We start from the raw sequence: 15603 nt of genomic DNA, 5'->3' as shown, positions 1-15603 counted from the left end.
GCAGCTCCTCCATTGCCCATCTGCAGACCTTACCTGTGTGTTGTTTGGGCATGGTGGGCACCAGCCTTCACTGTCATAAAGATGAGCTGCCCCCACACACGCCCTCCAGGTCTTTGCGGGCTGCACGTCTGTGCCCCTCAGATGGCAAAGCAACCTCTCTCTGCACCACTGCAGTGGGCAATGGGGGGCACTTGCTGTACTTCCCAACTTGGGGAATCTTCAAAGCTTTGCTGGCCTTTGTGCTTGTCTGAAGGCTGGCTGTGCAGCAAGTGAGGGATCCAGAGCAGTGTGCACCATGAGATGAGAGGGGTGTGCGAGGCAAAGTGATAACTGTGCTAGCGAAGACGGGACTCACTGCATGATCCAAGACCTGCCTTTCCATTCAGAAACCCTCTGGGACTAAATGACCTGGCAGAAATTACCCCCTCATTCTCTCACACACGCACAAATTCATGGTATTAACTGGGTAACTCCTAATGCTCTTAACTTGGGCTAAACTCATTTACTTACTTGATGTGAAACTTCTGCAGAGCTGTCCTGGTGCAACCAGGATATGTAGCTGGCACAGAACAGAGAGGTGCCAGGATGCAAGAGGAAGACCAAGTGCAGCCTATTTCTCCTTGGCCACACTGCAAGGTTGCAGCCACGATTCTTGTTGGCCAAAGCCCAGACTGGCTGTACTAAGGCTCTTTCTTGCTGTTGTTGGAGAACCCAACCAAGACGTAATTTCTGTGCCTGTTTCAAGCCAGATACTTTTCCAAGTGAATGGTTGGGTGCAGTGCGTGTTTCATGCCTCATTGCAAAGCTACACAGCTATATTTGTGGTTCTGTCAGTGGGGCGTGGGGTCACTGGGAGAGTGTAATCAAAGCCCCCTCTATGCTGCCGCCATGTTGCAGTGGTCAGATCACAAACGCAGTCTGCTCTCCAACAGTCACAGCACGGTTCTGTTCATTAATGTAGACAGGAGCTTACAGTGTCTGAATCGTGCTAGACTCTAGTGTTTTCCAGTGGTTTAACACAATTTAGGCATGTATTTAAAGCTTTCTTTTTGTAAGCAGAAGCCATGTTACAACAGGGTTGGGGACCATCCACTTTTGAGATGACCTCTGGTTCTTTGTAGATGGGGCAGTGGTGTCTTTGTGGCTTGTGGCAGGTCTTAGCCTCTTCAGCAAACAGGAATGAGCTCTGGGGATATGGGAGATGCAGGAAGGGAGATGTGTCCCTACGAGAAGGGGGTGCAGAGCTGAGAGGGCGAGGGGGGAGGTTACACAGGCAGGTATCTCTGCTGCATACTGTTCCCAGAGCCCAGTGCCCTGGCCTGCTCAGTGCTGCATGAGAGAGACGGGGAGCTTGGACTGTGCCCTGCCACTGCCTGCTAACCAGCTCTGCCCTGTGTGTTTCTCATTAGGAACGGATTACCCACTGACAAACCAGCTGTCAGCGAAGATGTAAATATTTACCAGAAATATATTGCCAGGTAGGCAAACCCCTTGGCTTTCTCGGGGACATGGTTGGGAGGGAGGGGTATGGGAGGGGGGGGGTCTCGTCCGTCTGTCTGTCCGGGTGAAATGTATACACCAGTCATGGGCACTGAGTCTTCCATTTCCCTCTGACATCCATACTGACTTTGTTCCCCCCTCGGGACCCCAGAGCAGGAAGCTGTGAACAAGCCCAAGGAGCCCACGAGAGCTCTCTTCCCCCCACGTCCCCACTAGAAGTACCTCATTGTGGAGGCCTGGGCTCTAGTGCAGTCCCTGGCCTCCTGGCTGGCATTCTCCGTGCCCACCGGTGTTATTTCCAGCCTGTATCTTCTGCCCTTTTTGGGGTCTGGGATCTCAAGGCTGGAGGAGGGGGGGAGAGTCATACAGAGCATTGCAGTCAGAGCAAGCCATAAACAGACCTCAGAAAATTAAAGCAAGGGGTTTGCTCCCCCAGTCCTGACTGCATCAACCCCAGGATGCAAGGATGTGGTGGGCAACAGGAAAGATGAGGTGGGAAGAGAGAGGGAGAGCTATTCTGTTATCGTAGCAAAGGACCCAGAGCAGTGGTGCCCCAGCATGGGCTGCCACTCGCCTGCCCTCAGGAGAACTGGAGATGAGATCAAGAGCTTAGTCCCACCCTCACCTCGCTGGGCCAAAAGGAGCAAGGGCCATTCAGCAGCCAAAATAATCTTCTCCCCTGGGTGCCAGGCCTCCACCCTGGCTGGGCAGTGTTGAGAGAGCAGCAGGGATCTGAAGGCTGAGTCCTCTCTCAGCTGCACTCCACTGAGGTCAGCATGCTTACGCTGGCAGAGCAGAGGGAAGAAATCATCCCTTTGTGCCCTGTGCAAGTAAAGAGCCGCTGTAAATGCAGCACTCCTGTCCTCTCCTCGCAGGTCCCCCTGGGCCGAGATAGTGCAGGGAGGGAAGTTTGCAAAGGTGGCTTTGGGACACCACTTCCTGGCTAAAAAAGCTCCGCGGGCCACCCCTTGGCAGCCCAGCCACTTCCCTTTAATTTACACATGGTTTTAAAAACAGTTTAAAGCCTTAAAATAAGAGGTGGGGGGAGCATGTCTGTGCTGCACAGTTAGCTTAATGAGTTCACCAAAGCCACTGCCAAAAGCTGCCCAGGGATAATCCATTCTCTCGCACAACAAAACAAAACCTCTTACTTAGCTAGTTTGGGTTGAGCTGGTTTTTTTCCCTTGTATATTTATATTTTTTCTGTGGTTTCTTTTTTGTAATTATTATTATTATTGCTATTATTATTAGTGCCTCAGCAGATGGTGCATCTGGCAGCACTTACTTAAATATTTATTTGCGTGTGGGTTTCCTCCCCCTTGTAATTGGGGTGGGTTTTTTTTTTTTTCTTCCTTCTCTCATATCATCGTTACAGGGTAATGAGTCTGTAAACACTCACTAAGCATGCTGACTTCTTTATTTATTATTTTTATTATTATTTATTTATCTCAGTTTTCCTTGCTAACTCCTGCCAGATCTGGGACTGGCTCTTGCTGGCAAAACAACTGAACGAATGAAGGGTGGGGAGCAGGTGTGTGCATGCGGGTGGGGGGGTACAGAGAGTGCTGCACAGGGGGGGATGTGTAAGGGTGCACGGAATTGTGGGTGCGCACAAATGCACGCGTGTCCCTATAAATGCAGGCGCGTTTGTGTAAGCGAGGAGGGATGTTCTGCGGAAGAGTTGGGGAGTGTGCATGTACATGTGTGTGCGTGTCAGGGAGTGTGTGGTGTGTAAGCTTTCCTGTTTTGAAAAACTAAACAGATGCTGCGCTTTAAAAATTAATAGCTTTGAACTGTTTCAAGTGTCAGAAAAAGCACAGGGTAAATATAACCCTTTAGGAGCCTAACCTGTTAATATTGCAGCGTAGCAAGAATCCTGCCTCCCTGCTCCCACCAGGCAGGCCCCAAAGCACGCTGTCCCACCGAACACCATCCAGCCACTGTGGCAGTGCAGTAGCAGGAGCTTCCCATCTCTGCTGAATTACAAATACACACACACACCAGATATGAAATTGTAGCACACGCACACACACCCCCCAATTAGATATAAGATTGTAGCATACTCCAAGGCAAAAGGAGGCCAGGAGTTTGAAGTGCCACCCCCACATTGCTACAGCCCTTGTCTCCTTCTCACCAAGCTGAAACCACAAATTACTCCTGCTGCTGCCTTGGGTAACCCATCTCATGAACAGCAATTCCTCTAGGGCCCGGCCCTTCCCTCAGCTGTAGTCCTTGCTTGACCTTAGCTCATACAGCTGCCTGGCCAGTGCCATTCATACTATCACATGAAGAGCATGTGTGTCAGTCTCCATCTCCCTCTCCTCCACAGCAGGCAGACCTGCTTTCTTCAGCCCTCCAGCCCTGTATCTTACTCCCTACCCTTTGCTGTCTCTTCCCCATCTCACCTCACTAGGAAGGAAGCTTTCCCCATAAGCAGCAGGTCCCCAGCCTGACCCTTCCTCTCCAGCGGCTGGTGCTGGCTATCTCAAGAGACAGCGTGCTGGACTGGACGGACCAGCGATGGCGCAGCCTGTTCCACTCCTAGCCTCCCTGGTGCCCTTTGTACATGTCTGGCATTGTTGTCACTGCCACCCACCCCACGCCTTTGTTTGTGCAACCCAGCGTCATTGTTTGCCACTTGGTTTGTTTCCCCACCACAGCTAAGGTTTGTTCCAGTTTCTCAGTCACCTGTTCTGGCGTGATCCTGATTTCCTGCAGTGTTTCTTCTCCCTCCCCTGGGAAAGGCATGTCTGCGTCTGGCATCTGTCCCCATCTCCCTTTGTGAATGCTGAGGCAAAAGAAGGCATTTAATTTTTTAGCAATGTCTCTCTCTTCTGTCAATTAAGTCCCCTTTCCATCTCCTGGAGGCCCCCCCATCTCCACGACTGACCTCAGGTTTCTTCTGCACTTCAGACCTGCCTTACGGTGTTTGACTCCAGCCCTAGCTGTCTTCCCCCACCTCAGCATGGTGTGCCCCTCCAAACCTTCCCCTCCCTGTTCCGGTCCTGTACCCGTAGCCCCCCATCCTACACCCCTGCCTCATCACAGCCCTAACCCATCCCACTGCTTTACTTTCGAGATCCCTCCTAGCCTTTCCTTGCCTCTCTCTCATGCTCTTTACTGCATGCACTCCTGGTGTATGTGGTGGCAGGGAATAGGGAGAGCCTGTGAGCAGATGCTAATTTGTCTTTGAACGTTTGACTCCAGAGCCCCCTTCTCCTCTGTCTTTTCCCTTTCAGGCTCTCCAGCTCTTTCAGTTTCCTCCACAATATGCTCTGTGAAGCTTGTTCCCAATGCCCTGCTTTCAGGTCTCCCCTTGTTGCCCTTTTCAGATCTATCTGCCTCTCTCCAGTCTGTGTCTACATCGGTGGCTCCCGAGCTAGAGGCTGCTTGACGGGGAGCGTGAGCCCCACTGAAAGTCAGTTGCAGCAGGCAGACTCGGGTTAGGAAGAGGCTTGTACGCTGACCAGAGGGGAGGTCACTGCACAGTTAGATGGAACTAGGGACTGTGTGTCCTTTCTGTCTCTGAGGTCTGTATGTTGCCTCTGGAGCACTTGCTGGTGGCCTGAAGAGAGCTGGCTTTGTCCTTGGTGTTGGCTCTTCCTCATTATTTCCCACTGCTAAATGGCACTAAAAGACAATCCCCAATCCAACTAGGGTCTGTGGTTGTTTCGGGGATGTCATGGGATTGCTGGGTAGCAGGGGTGATCCAGGCTGTTGTACATCCAACTAGGGCCTGTGGTTGTTTCGGGGATGTCATGGGATTGCTGGGGGCAGGGGTGATCCAGGCTGTTGTGCATGAGTTGGGGGTTCCTGAAGACAGGCTCTCTGCTGGGTGTGTTGTCTGCTTCTGATATTGCATTCTGCTTGCTTGCAAGTGCCTGTCTAATTTATCTCATGCATTTCTGTATATTGGTCTCTTTTGTATGTCAGTCTCACCATAAGGTATCTATCTAATCTAGCCATGGTGCTCTGTTCTCCCTACAGCTTATTGCCTAATCTATCTGTCCTCAACCTTTTCCATAGCATGACACCATGTTACTACAGAAAAAAGTAATGGGATCCTCACACTTTTAACCATACAAAAAGGGGCTGACAGTGACTCCTTCCCCCCCCCCCACCTGATACCATTACACTCAGGTTGAGAGTATTAGACACTGCATTCATTTTTCCTCATAGGATCTTGTTTTCTTGCTCCTTCTAGGTTTAGGCACTTTACTTAATGTGGCCTTCCTGGTTTTTTTTCCTCTTTTCTTCTTTCCCTTCTTGACCCTGGATGCCTGGTTCCTCTTCAACCATCCTGACTGGGAGGGGCTTGCAGAAAAAAATGTCATCCATGGCTCGACTACTCCCCCATCATGTCCTTTTATCTCCTGACTCTGAGTCATTCATCATTTCCACAAAGGTTTTCAGGTCTGGAAGATCTGCCAGGTGGTAGTCACTTCCAGGCTGATTTCAGACATTTGCCTCATCACATCCAACTTTGTGTCGTACCTTTCTAGGATCATCATTTTGAGCCAGAACACTCCTTTCCCAGCTGGGAGCCATCTACCATGACCTGTCTTGCTCACTTCCACATCTCCCCATGCCGCCTAAATCCCTCTCCCCCACCCCTGCATTAGCCCCACTCTTTTCCGTCTCCACCCTGCCTCACCTAAGGCCTGAAGCTGGAGTCCTGGGAGGAAGAGATCTCTCTTACTGTGTATTGCCCAGTCTTCTTGTGCATTTAGCCTGGCGGACCTGAGAGACACTCTCCACCATGGAGCCACATTGTCCTGTGAAGTGATGTGGGGAGAAGAAATCTATTCTCTAAATGTTTCCTCTTCTGTCTTCCTTTCCTCTAGACATCTACGTGACCTGCTTCATTCTCTAGGCTATTTTCTTTCTCTTGGCCTTGCAACATACAGAGCTGAATCTTCCTTCTATTCTGGTGTTTAATCTCTCTCACCTTCTCAGACACTGACTCCTTTTCCTCTGCCCACTGGCAGCTCTGGAATGTACATCCAGTAATCTTTGTCCAAAAGCCTCAGTTGCCTTTACTATCCAGTACCCCTGGTGCATCCAATGGCCCCTTGGATTCCAGCAGAACATCCTTTTAAGGTAGCAACTCAAGAGTTGCCTGAGCAGAGGGAGATCCAGCAGTGGAAGGGGTTGGGGGTAAGGTACAAGGTGAGGCTGGGATCCTGAGCACGTGGGAAATCTGCCTACTGCTACTGCTCTTTTAGAGAGAGGGCTCCGGTCTCCGGAGCAGTTCATCTGGTCCCTAAATGTGCTGAAAGCCTCAGTTTTGCTTCCCCTGGGGCGGGCGGTCTTTGTAGGCACAAGGGAGACAAGACTTGCTCCCTAGAGAGGAGCCTGAACAAGAGAGATCATGTGTCTCTCCCTTCCAAGTGAGGGAGTAACCCCCATTTATTATCACTTATTGTGCCGCCGTGACACACTCTAATTTTCAATACGCTGCTCTTGAACTCTCAGCGAGTCAGAAGAAAAAATCACCTTCGTTTATGGTGCAGTGGAACAGCAGCTGCTGACTCCCCGCTTAATTGAAATGCAAATATGGCACATTACGGCTTGCGCCCCATCTCTCTCCAGCTGCAACAAGTAGCCTTTGCAGTCCTTTAGTCTTTCTGCTCCAGAAGAGCTGAGAGTCTCACACACACATCTGCAGCCTCTCTGCTGACCCCAGGCCTTCTCTTTACCTTTCTCCCGCCTCTTCTTCCAGCATGGCTTTTTGGCGGGGTGCTGCATTGCATGAGAATGATACTGTTTTCCTTGTGGCTCCAGCTGAAGCTCCCTTGAGCTGCTCACCTACCTTGTGGTATTGGTCCCTGAGCAGGTTGGGCAGGACGTGGGAAGACCTCTGGTGCCAGCCAGAGGGGAAAAATAACCTGGCTGCTTGAGCTTTTTGCCCCCAGTCTCTTGTAACTACTTGAAAGAGCCTGTTCCCATGGGCTCATCAGACTCTGGAGCAGTCCAGTGAAGCGGAGTGAGAAAAGAATAAAGCCAGTTTAAGAAGCCTAGTAATGGTATTGCCTCAGAGAGAAAGACACAAAAACTCTTTGGAAAAGGGGCTTGTAGCTGGAGGAAGCTCTTTCCTTCGGCACCCTGACACTGAAGTTAGAGGGAAAGGCGAAGGGCAGTGAGGGGTGTCAGCAATGCACCCGTGACTCAGAGAAGTCCCCAGTCTCCCCAGCATGCTTGGAGTTGGTAGTTAGAGGGGATGCCGTGCCTGTTTCACTTGTGTCTTGCCTTGCAGAAACCCCCAGAGTCAGCAGCCCCAGGAGAGGATCAACTTAATTCTATCTCTTTCTCTCTTTTCTTTCTTCCCCCTGCATCCCCAGGTTCTCTGGCAGCCAGCACTGCGGACACATACACTGTGCATACCAATATCGAGAACATTACCACTGCCTGGACCCGGAGTGCAACTATCAGGTACTAGGGGTGGGCACAGCATGACACACTGTCTTTTCTCTCTGTGCTGGACATAGGGGGAGATCCTGTTTGAAACTTCCAGAGTCACATTGTTTCCAGTCAAACCAGTCTGGCACTACTGAACTCAGCTTGGTTACTCTGGATATGCACCTCTGTAGCTGAGAGCAAAATATGGATCAGCTGAAGTCACTGGAGTACTCCAGATCCACACTATCATAACCAAGGGGATAAATTTGGCCAGGTTCTAAATCGTGTGTGAAAACAGGGACTGCTGCTCAGTGAACCTCTCTTCCTCACCTGCTGCCCAAGTGACGTTACAACAGCAGCAACCAAACACCCAATAAGACCAGACCGCAGCCCTGATCTATGCGTGGGGTGGGCAGAGAGTGAGGGAAGGGGCATGTGCCGTGCTGTAATTACTGGGAGGACTGCCAGGGGAGCCACGTCAAGCCAGCTCTGAATCACATGCTGTTTGTTTACCCACTTCCCCGGTCTGAGAGCATGACTGCCATCTCTGTGGTCAGGATCCGTGTGCTTGTGTGCGTAGGGGGAATCCCAGCATGTGCCTTGGTTCTTTGCTCAGTGTGACCCCAGCCCCAGGGGGCACCCCGCTATCAAAGGAATGGGTCTGACCACAGCTAGGGAAGCCAGTTTGGCTCCACTGAGTTTGACTGCAAGTTTCTGTCAATCAAACTAGGATTTAACCCAGGGATGCTGGCAGTGACCCATCTAAGCCAAAGAGTGGCAATCAGGTGAGACAGCCCCAGCCATGGCCTGAGTGCCTCTGTGCACAAGGAGCAGAAAAGAACACAAAGGCTGGAAAGACAAAAAAAACACTATTATTCTGATTGGCCTTGTGATTATTTCCCGAAGAGTCTGGGAGTTGCTTGCAAAGGAGCTTTCTGGTCTCACAGGGAATAAGGATTTGGGCTGCTTTTTAAAATGCAAATTATTTTATGGCTGAGATATATTTTATAATAAGTAACGCACCATAATAAGTGGGCACAAATTAACTCTGATTGGCAATAGGAATCCTGTACGTACACCCTGGGAAATTGTACCTCCAGCTTCCTCAGGTTTCCTGTTGAAATCTGTAGCCACATATCCACTTGGAATTGATCAGGATTGATATTATAGGAGCAGTGTGGAAGCAATAATCATTTGTCTCTTATGAAGGGAAGCTGAAAAAGTTGTTAAACATTAGAATACTGGCTTTTTCAATTTCTCCTCAAAATAAATGAGTATTGATTTCCTTAAAAAATCTGATTTCTTTTCCCACCTTCGCTGTTTAATATCGATGTGTGTGGGAAATAAAAGCAAAAAGTTCTATATTCAAGGCACTTTGTCTACCCTGGGAGTGGGGCACTGATGCATTAGCCCAGGTAGGCAGAGGATGAATGATCTGGTTAACTGCTTCAGTCAGGGGCCAGGGATACATAGGTTCATTTCTCAACTTTGCCATTGACTTCTTGTGGCCATTGGCAAATCGCTTCACCTCTTGATGCCACCTCTTTTCCTAATAAAGCCAACCTACCCCCTCTGAGTATGTTGAGGCTAAAGTTCACTGATGATTTTAGAGAACTTGGAGAGCTATTGATGAAGGCAGCAGAGGAGGTGAAAGTATTTTCACCCCACGTGCATTCTGATGCAGATTTAGCAGTCAGGGTCTCACTCTTAGAGCCAGGGATACAGAAGCTGGGATCGCTCACTTTCAAACAGTATCGTTCACTAGTTTCCTCTGTAGCACGTGGCAGTTCTTGAGCTAGAAGCAGTTAAAAGCATGGCAGAAGAACTGTGTCTAGAACTGCGGGGAGCTCATCTTGGACAGTAGACTAGCTTCATTTTCACTCCCCACTTAAAGCTAGTGAAACGGTTTTTGTTTGCACGCATTTTCCCTTTAACAAAGATGACACACAGAATTGCACCCTAGGGTGGCAAACACATTAGATGACTGAGTTTTAAATTCACACTAGGAGAGGTTTATAAAGGCAGGCATCCAGGAATGCTCTCCCGCCCCTTCACATGCCTATACGTCTCACTCTGTCTATCTCTGTATCTCCCCAGAGATTCACTAGTAAACAGGATGTGATTCGACATTACAACATGCACAAGAAACGTGATAACTCCCTCCAGCATGGCTTCATGCGCTTCAGCCCCTTGGATGACTGCAGCGTGTACTACCATGGCTGTCACCTGAATGGGAAAAGCACACACTACCACTGCATGCAGGTAATTTGAGCAGGCTGGGGAGAAAGCACCATGGCTTGGGGGAAGAATGTAGCAACAGTGAAGAACCCAGAGCCACTTTGCCTAACCCATGCCTCTTGTGCTGCAAACTTGAAGGCTTCTGAAGTTCAGGCTCCTAACATTTTCCCTTCTGATACTAGTGAGAGCATCCACAGAGCTTGACCGTTGCCTCCTCTGGTCCCTCCTAGCTCAGCTTTCTCTATGAAGAATCTGTACCCAGTATGCCTGGCTCTGTTGACTGAGCAGGACGCTGAAATTTTCTATCATGGGGGGTAATGCTGTTCTACATTTATCACAGCATTCTGAGTGGGGCACGGAGATACCAGTGTCTCTGCCTGTCATGTACCTGACTAACCCAAAGAGATGCTCCATCTCTGCGGGACTGGAAGGACAAGTAGCACTAGTACCTCTGCCCAAACAGACCATCTGACCTACCTTGCAGTAAGGCCACTTCACCCAACATCTGCCCTTTAACACGGATTCTAGTTTCTCTGTAGCTATATGCTAGGACAATCAAATATTAACAGCATTTAGCTTGAAATAAACCCAGACAATCTGCCCCCCCTTGCCAACAGTGCTAAAGGAGAAGTTATGAGAGTTATCAAGCATGGATGCAGCATGGGTTGGGAGCATGGTCAGGTTTTAGTCACCCATGTTTTAACCATAGTGCAACCACCCTTGGAATTCCTACAGACAAAGAACTTCAGTCCTTTATTGTTTCTTACACAGTCTAGGTAGGTCCATACTGGTTCACCCATCTCCTAGCATGGGATCCAAAGTTGGGGTACGGCTGGGGAGTGGACACTGCATCCTGAAACTTTGCTGGGTTGATGGGCAATGGCACATGTAAGTCCCCTGGGACTGTTCAGACAACCTATGTGAGATCCTGCCAGTCTGCAAACTCAGCTCCTGCTTCCTAGACTGTCCCAACAGCCTAAGACCCCAATTAAAATCAGTGGACCTTAATCATGTGCTTAACCACTTTGCTGAATAACAGTAGACTTAAGCACATGTTTAACTTGAAGTAAGGTTGGCTTTTTTAAGTCAATGGGGCTTAAGCACGTATTTTGTTAGGCACACACTTAAATGCTGTCCTGAATAGGGATGGATTTAAGAATGTGCTTAGTACTTCTTGATGAATTAGAGGCTTCATCTGATTCTCTATTAGAGACATGTTCTTGTTATTTCTCCTGCATTTTCCTTGTTTAGTGTCTTGCTGCGTTGACCAGGATGGGAGTCACTTATTTTTTTAAGTGCAGTCAACACCCTACCACCTTCAGCCCATCAAAAGCTGTGCAGAGACCCCTGTGTAGGCATCTATATAAGGGTAATTTTGCCCCATGCCCATTCCCTTCCCGTAAGTCAATTTCCATATAAGCAGTAGCTTTGAGGAAAGGTATCAGAACGTAAACTCCCAATTAAAGGGAATATTGCTTAAATGGCAAGATTTGTGCCGTCTGCCTCATGGGATTTTTTTTCTTTATGTCCATAATTGGTGTGGATAAAATTCAGTTAGTTGTTTATATAAACTGACATTTTTTAGGCTTTAACACCAAGAGCCGCATTGCAAATTATTCCTAAGGAGGTTTTTGTTTAATTCTTTTTTTTAATGCCGCGCAGGGTCTGTCTTTTTTCAAGGTGTCAGCACGGAGAGAGTGAGGCTCTTTTATATTGGAAATAGTTGGAGATCCTTTTATTTTTCGCTCTGGGTATTTGTCAGGGGGTTTGTTATTGCCTGTTTGAATCAACCTGGGCTAAACCGAGGGGTGGTGTTTTCGTTCTCTTCACTTCTGAGATGGTGCAGACGTTGGCACGCGTCGTCCTAGAAGAGAAGGGGGGAAGAAACCACCCTCGGCAGGGATGATGGCATTGTCAGATTCCACCGGTTTTTTACTCAATATGGCAAGGCTGCCCGCTTTGCCCCGCGGAAGGCAGGTTTGCAGCATTCCGTTCTCGTCACACCATTCCCATCTGCTGCAGAGTTTGAAATTATTGAATTAATAGCAGGAAGGGTGATGGGAACAAGCCACCGGTTCCCTGGAACAGGCTGGCTCCAGGATTCCCACTTTGTTCTGTGGCTGGTTACAATGGAATTGTATACTGCAGATCCTAGGCATGTGGCGGGCCTTCCTTCTGCTACAGAGAGGAAGGGGACAAGCAAGTAACTCCCAGTCTGCCCAGCATTCCCCACATAGGTGAAGAGCTGGAATAAAAAACCTTAAGTTATTCCAGTTCTCCCCAAGGTGACAAAGGCTCATGACAGTGTCTGTCAGTCTCTTCAGACTTCCTCAAGAGCAAGTCACTTCCCTCTGCACCTTTGAGCAGTTGCCATTATCCTTCCACGTCTCCACCTTTCCTCTTCATCCTTCCCATTGTTCATATGACTTCATCCCCAGAGACTCGGGCTCTTTGCCTCATCAGTCTTAGGTCGGAAATCAAAGCGATGGTTTAATACTCTGAAGGGAAGTGCACAGAGATGACTAAAATATATATTGCTGCTTGTTTGTTTATTATTGCTGCTAGAAATAATGAAGCAATATAGGCTGGTCCAGGGAAGCGCTGATGTCCCTTTCCCTTATTCTTGGGCAGGTGGGTTGTAACAAAGTCTATACCAGCACCTCCGATGTGATGACCCACGAGAACTTCCACAAGAAAAACACGCAGCTGATCAATGATGGGTTCCAGCGGTTCCGAGCCACTGAGGACTGTGGCACCGTGGAGTGTCAGTTCTATGGCCAGAAAACCACTCATTTCCACTGCAGGTGAGATGGGCCGGGGAGGGTGGCCTCTAATCCTTCATTAGAGATGCATTGTCTGCCAGCCCCTCCAAAAAAAGTCTTCATTTCAGGATTATATGGAACCAATCTTTCCAGGGAGCTCCATGGTATTTCATTGGTGGAGCAAAGGAAAGAGGTCCAAGTGGAAAACTTTGATGAACCTCTGTCAAGGCAGAGACCCCAGTGATCCCACTGGAAAGGTCATTGCTGAGAGAAAAATGTCATGATATTATTCATCATTCTTGTGCTCGTGAGTTCTCCATAAGCACCAGCTACTCAGCTCTCCCATCTTAAGGCCGATCCCTGCTCCGTGTTACATCAGTGCCTTTGTCATCTGGAAGAAAAATGAGGCACAGCGGGTGCATCTACATGGTCATTAATGTGCCATAGTTACTGTGCATTAAGTTAAGTACTTGCATAACCAAGTACTAAATCAGCGCACAGTAACTGGTGCTACTGCGCAGTAGTGCCGGCACATGGCTTCTTATTGATGCTAACTGTGCAGTAGCCTAATACTACTGCACAGTAGTGTATCAGCACAAGTTTTGCCTGGCACGCTACTGCACAGCGTTATTAGGCTACCGCACAGTTAGTATCTCGTGTAGATGCTGTACCCAGCTAGTGTCTTTGTTTATCTCTAGGAAACACCCCGAGTCCACCTTGGGCTCATACATGGTTTGGAATGGTGAGTGGGAGAGTTGGGTACGTGTTTCTCTACATTACGTTGGCCGCTTTTCCAAATGGGGGCAGTTATAGCAGCTCTGATACCTGGCAGCATCTTATTGTCCCAAGTCATCCCTAAGAAGACCCAACAAGCCCTCTGCCAGCAGGGGCCACTACCTTATAATGGTCATGGCTTCCATCCCAGAGGGGGAGGTGGGTAGCACAGCAGTGCTTTTTGTGCTCTGAACTCACGCAGCCCCCCACCCTCCCTCATGCCCTCATAGGCGACCTGGATGTACATTCACCTTCAAGAACAAGTGTGACATTGAGAAGCACAAGAGCTACCACATCAAGGATGACGCCTATGCCAAGGATGGGTTCAAGAAGTTCTACAAGTATGAGGAGTGCAAATATGAGGGCTGCGTTTACAGTAAGGCCACCAACCACTTCCACTGCATCCGGGCAGGCTGTGGCTTCACCTTCACTTCCACCAGCCAGATGACCTCCCACAAGCGCAAGCACGAGCGCAGGCACATCCGCAGCTCAGGAGTGCTAGGCCTGCCCACTTCCCTCCTTGGAGCCAAGGATAACGAGCAGGAGGAGTCCAGCAATGATGACCTCATTGACTTCTCCGCCATGAGCTCTAAAAACTCCAGCCTGAGTGCCTCCCCAACCAGTCAGCAGTCTTCCGTCTCCCTGATCATCCCAACCGCGCCCTCCTCAGCTGCAGAGCTTGTCTCCGCACAGGCCAGCAAGCCTGCCAACAGCATGCCACCAGCCACCAAGATTTCTGGCCTGCTCTCCCAGGCCCTCCCTAGCAATATACCCCTGGCCCTGGCGCTCTCCAACTCAGCGCTTCCTGGAACAGCAGGCTCCTTCTTCCCCATCATCCCTAGCCGGGTCTCCACGCCACTTCCAGCCAGCTCAGCCAATCTGATGGCAGCTGGTTCCTCCAGCGCCAATCCAGCATCCTCTGCTTCTGCCGATTCTCCTTCCCAAGCCGTCTCAGGGTCCGGTGAGTCAGCAGCCACCTCATCCCCAGCTCCAGCAGCGTCCATTATGGAGAGGATCTCCGCCAGCAAAGGATTGATCTCACCCATGATGGCCAGGCTAGCAGCAGCAGCACTGAAACCATCCATGGCACTTGAAGCAGGTGAGTCACCTTCCTGGGAAAATGTTTTGGGAGTGAGAGACATCTGGTTTGGAGAGAATGGGTCAAATCACCCAGCCACCAGCTGGCAGCTGAGCTTAGTGGGTGGGGGAAGAGTTGTACAAGAATATTGCTGGGAGAAGCCATTCAGCCAATCCAGTTGAAGAGTTGGGATCCCAAGGTGCAGTCTTAGCAGGGGGCATCTCTGTGGAACCTGATATTGCCCACATAGCTGGAAGAGAAGCAGGAAACGTGTGCAGCTTTTGCCCACAAATAGAGACAGCTTCTCTCAGCTGTGGGGAAGGAACGTGTCCCTGGGTGTCACCCGTCAAGATGTAGGCTGGAAAGTGAGTGGCATTGTATTAAAAGGGGAATGGATTGAGAATTCACTGGAGCCCTGGGGCTAGTGAACAGCATCTGCTTCCATGATCCATCTTCCAGCCCTAAGGGTTTGGCTTCTGAGTATGGGCTTGTGCTTCCTTTCTTTCCATGGGACAGCAAAGTAAGTCAGATCTGAGAAGCATTTAGAGCCTGACTTGTATATCCCTTTCTACCTCCTGATGTCCCATTCCCCATTCAGGTTTGTCATCTTTGCTTCATAGAAGATTATAGGGCTGGAAGGGACTTCAAGGGCCCTCTCGCCTTTAGGGAGGATCAGCTTTCCTAAATCATCCCAGACAGATGCTCCTCCAGCCTCTTCTTGAAAAACCTTCAGTGAAAGAGTCTACACTTCCCTGGGAACCTTGTGCCATTGTCTTTTGTTGGGTGGACACATCAGCACAGTTCCTCCAGCTTGTCACCACCTTTTTGTCTTTTCCCTCTTTTCCCATCTTC

At 49.5% G+C, this 15603-nt stretch overlaps 1 protein-coding gene across 4 annotated transcripts in view; it reads left to right on the top strand.

Annotated features, from left to right (window-relative positions):
- CASZ1 (castor zinc finger 1) overlaps nucleotides 1-15603 on the top strand; it is a 272507-nt gene that overhangs the window by 232803 nt on the left and 24101 nt on the right. For all 4 annotated transcript variants that reach the window (XM_025211291.1, XM_025211288.1, XM_025211300.1 and 1 more), the window contains 5 exons: nucleotides 1410-1478; nucleotides 7842-7932; nucleotides 9997-10161; nucleotides 12769-12941; nucleotides 13904-14772. In XM_025211291.1, coding sequence (XP_025067076.1) covers nucleotides 1410-1478; nucleotides 7842-7932; nucleotides 9997-10161; nucleotides 12769-12941; nucleotides 13904-14772 — 1367 coding nt within the window. The remainder of the gene's footprint in view (nucleotides 1-1409; nucleotides 1479-7841; nucleotides 7933-9996; nucleotides 10162-12768; nucleotides 12942-13903; nucleotides 14773-15603) is intronic.

This window comes from Alligator sinensis, unplaced genomic scaffold (genome assembly GCF_000455745.1).
Source record: "Alligator sinensis unplaced genomic scaffold, ASM45574v1 scaffold366_1, whole genome shotgun sequence".
NCBI classification, from domain to species: domain Eukaryota; kingdom Metazoa; phylum Chordata; order Crocodylia; family Alligatoridae; genus Alligator; species Alligator sinensis.
This window is presented reverse-complemented; position numbering and strand designations above follow the sequence as displayed.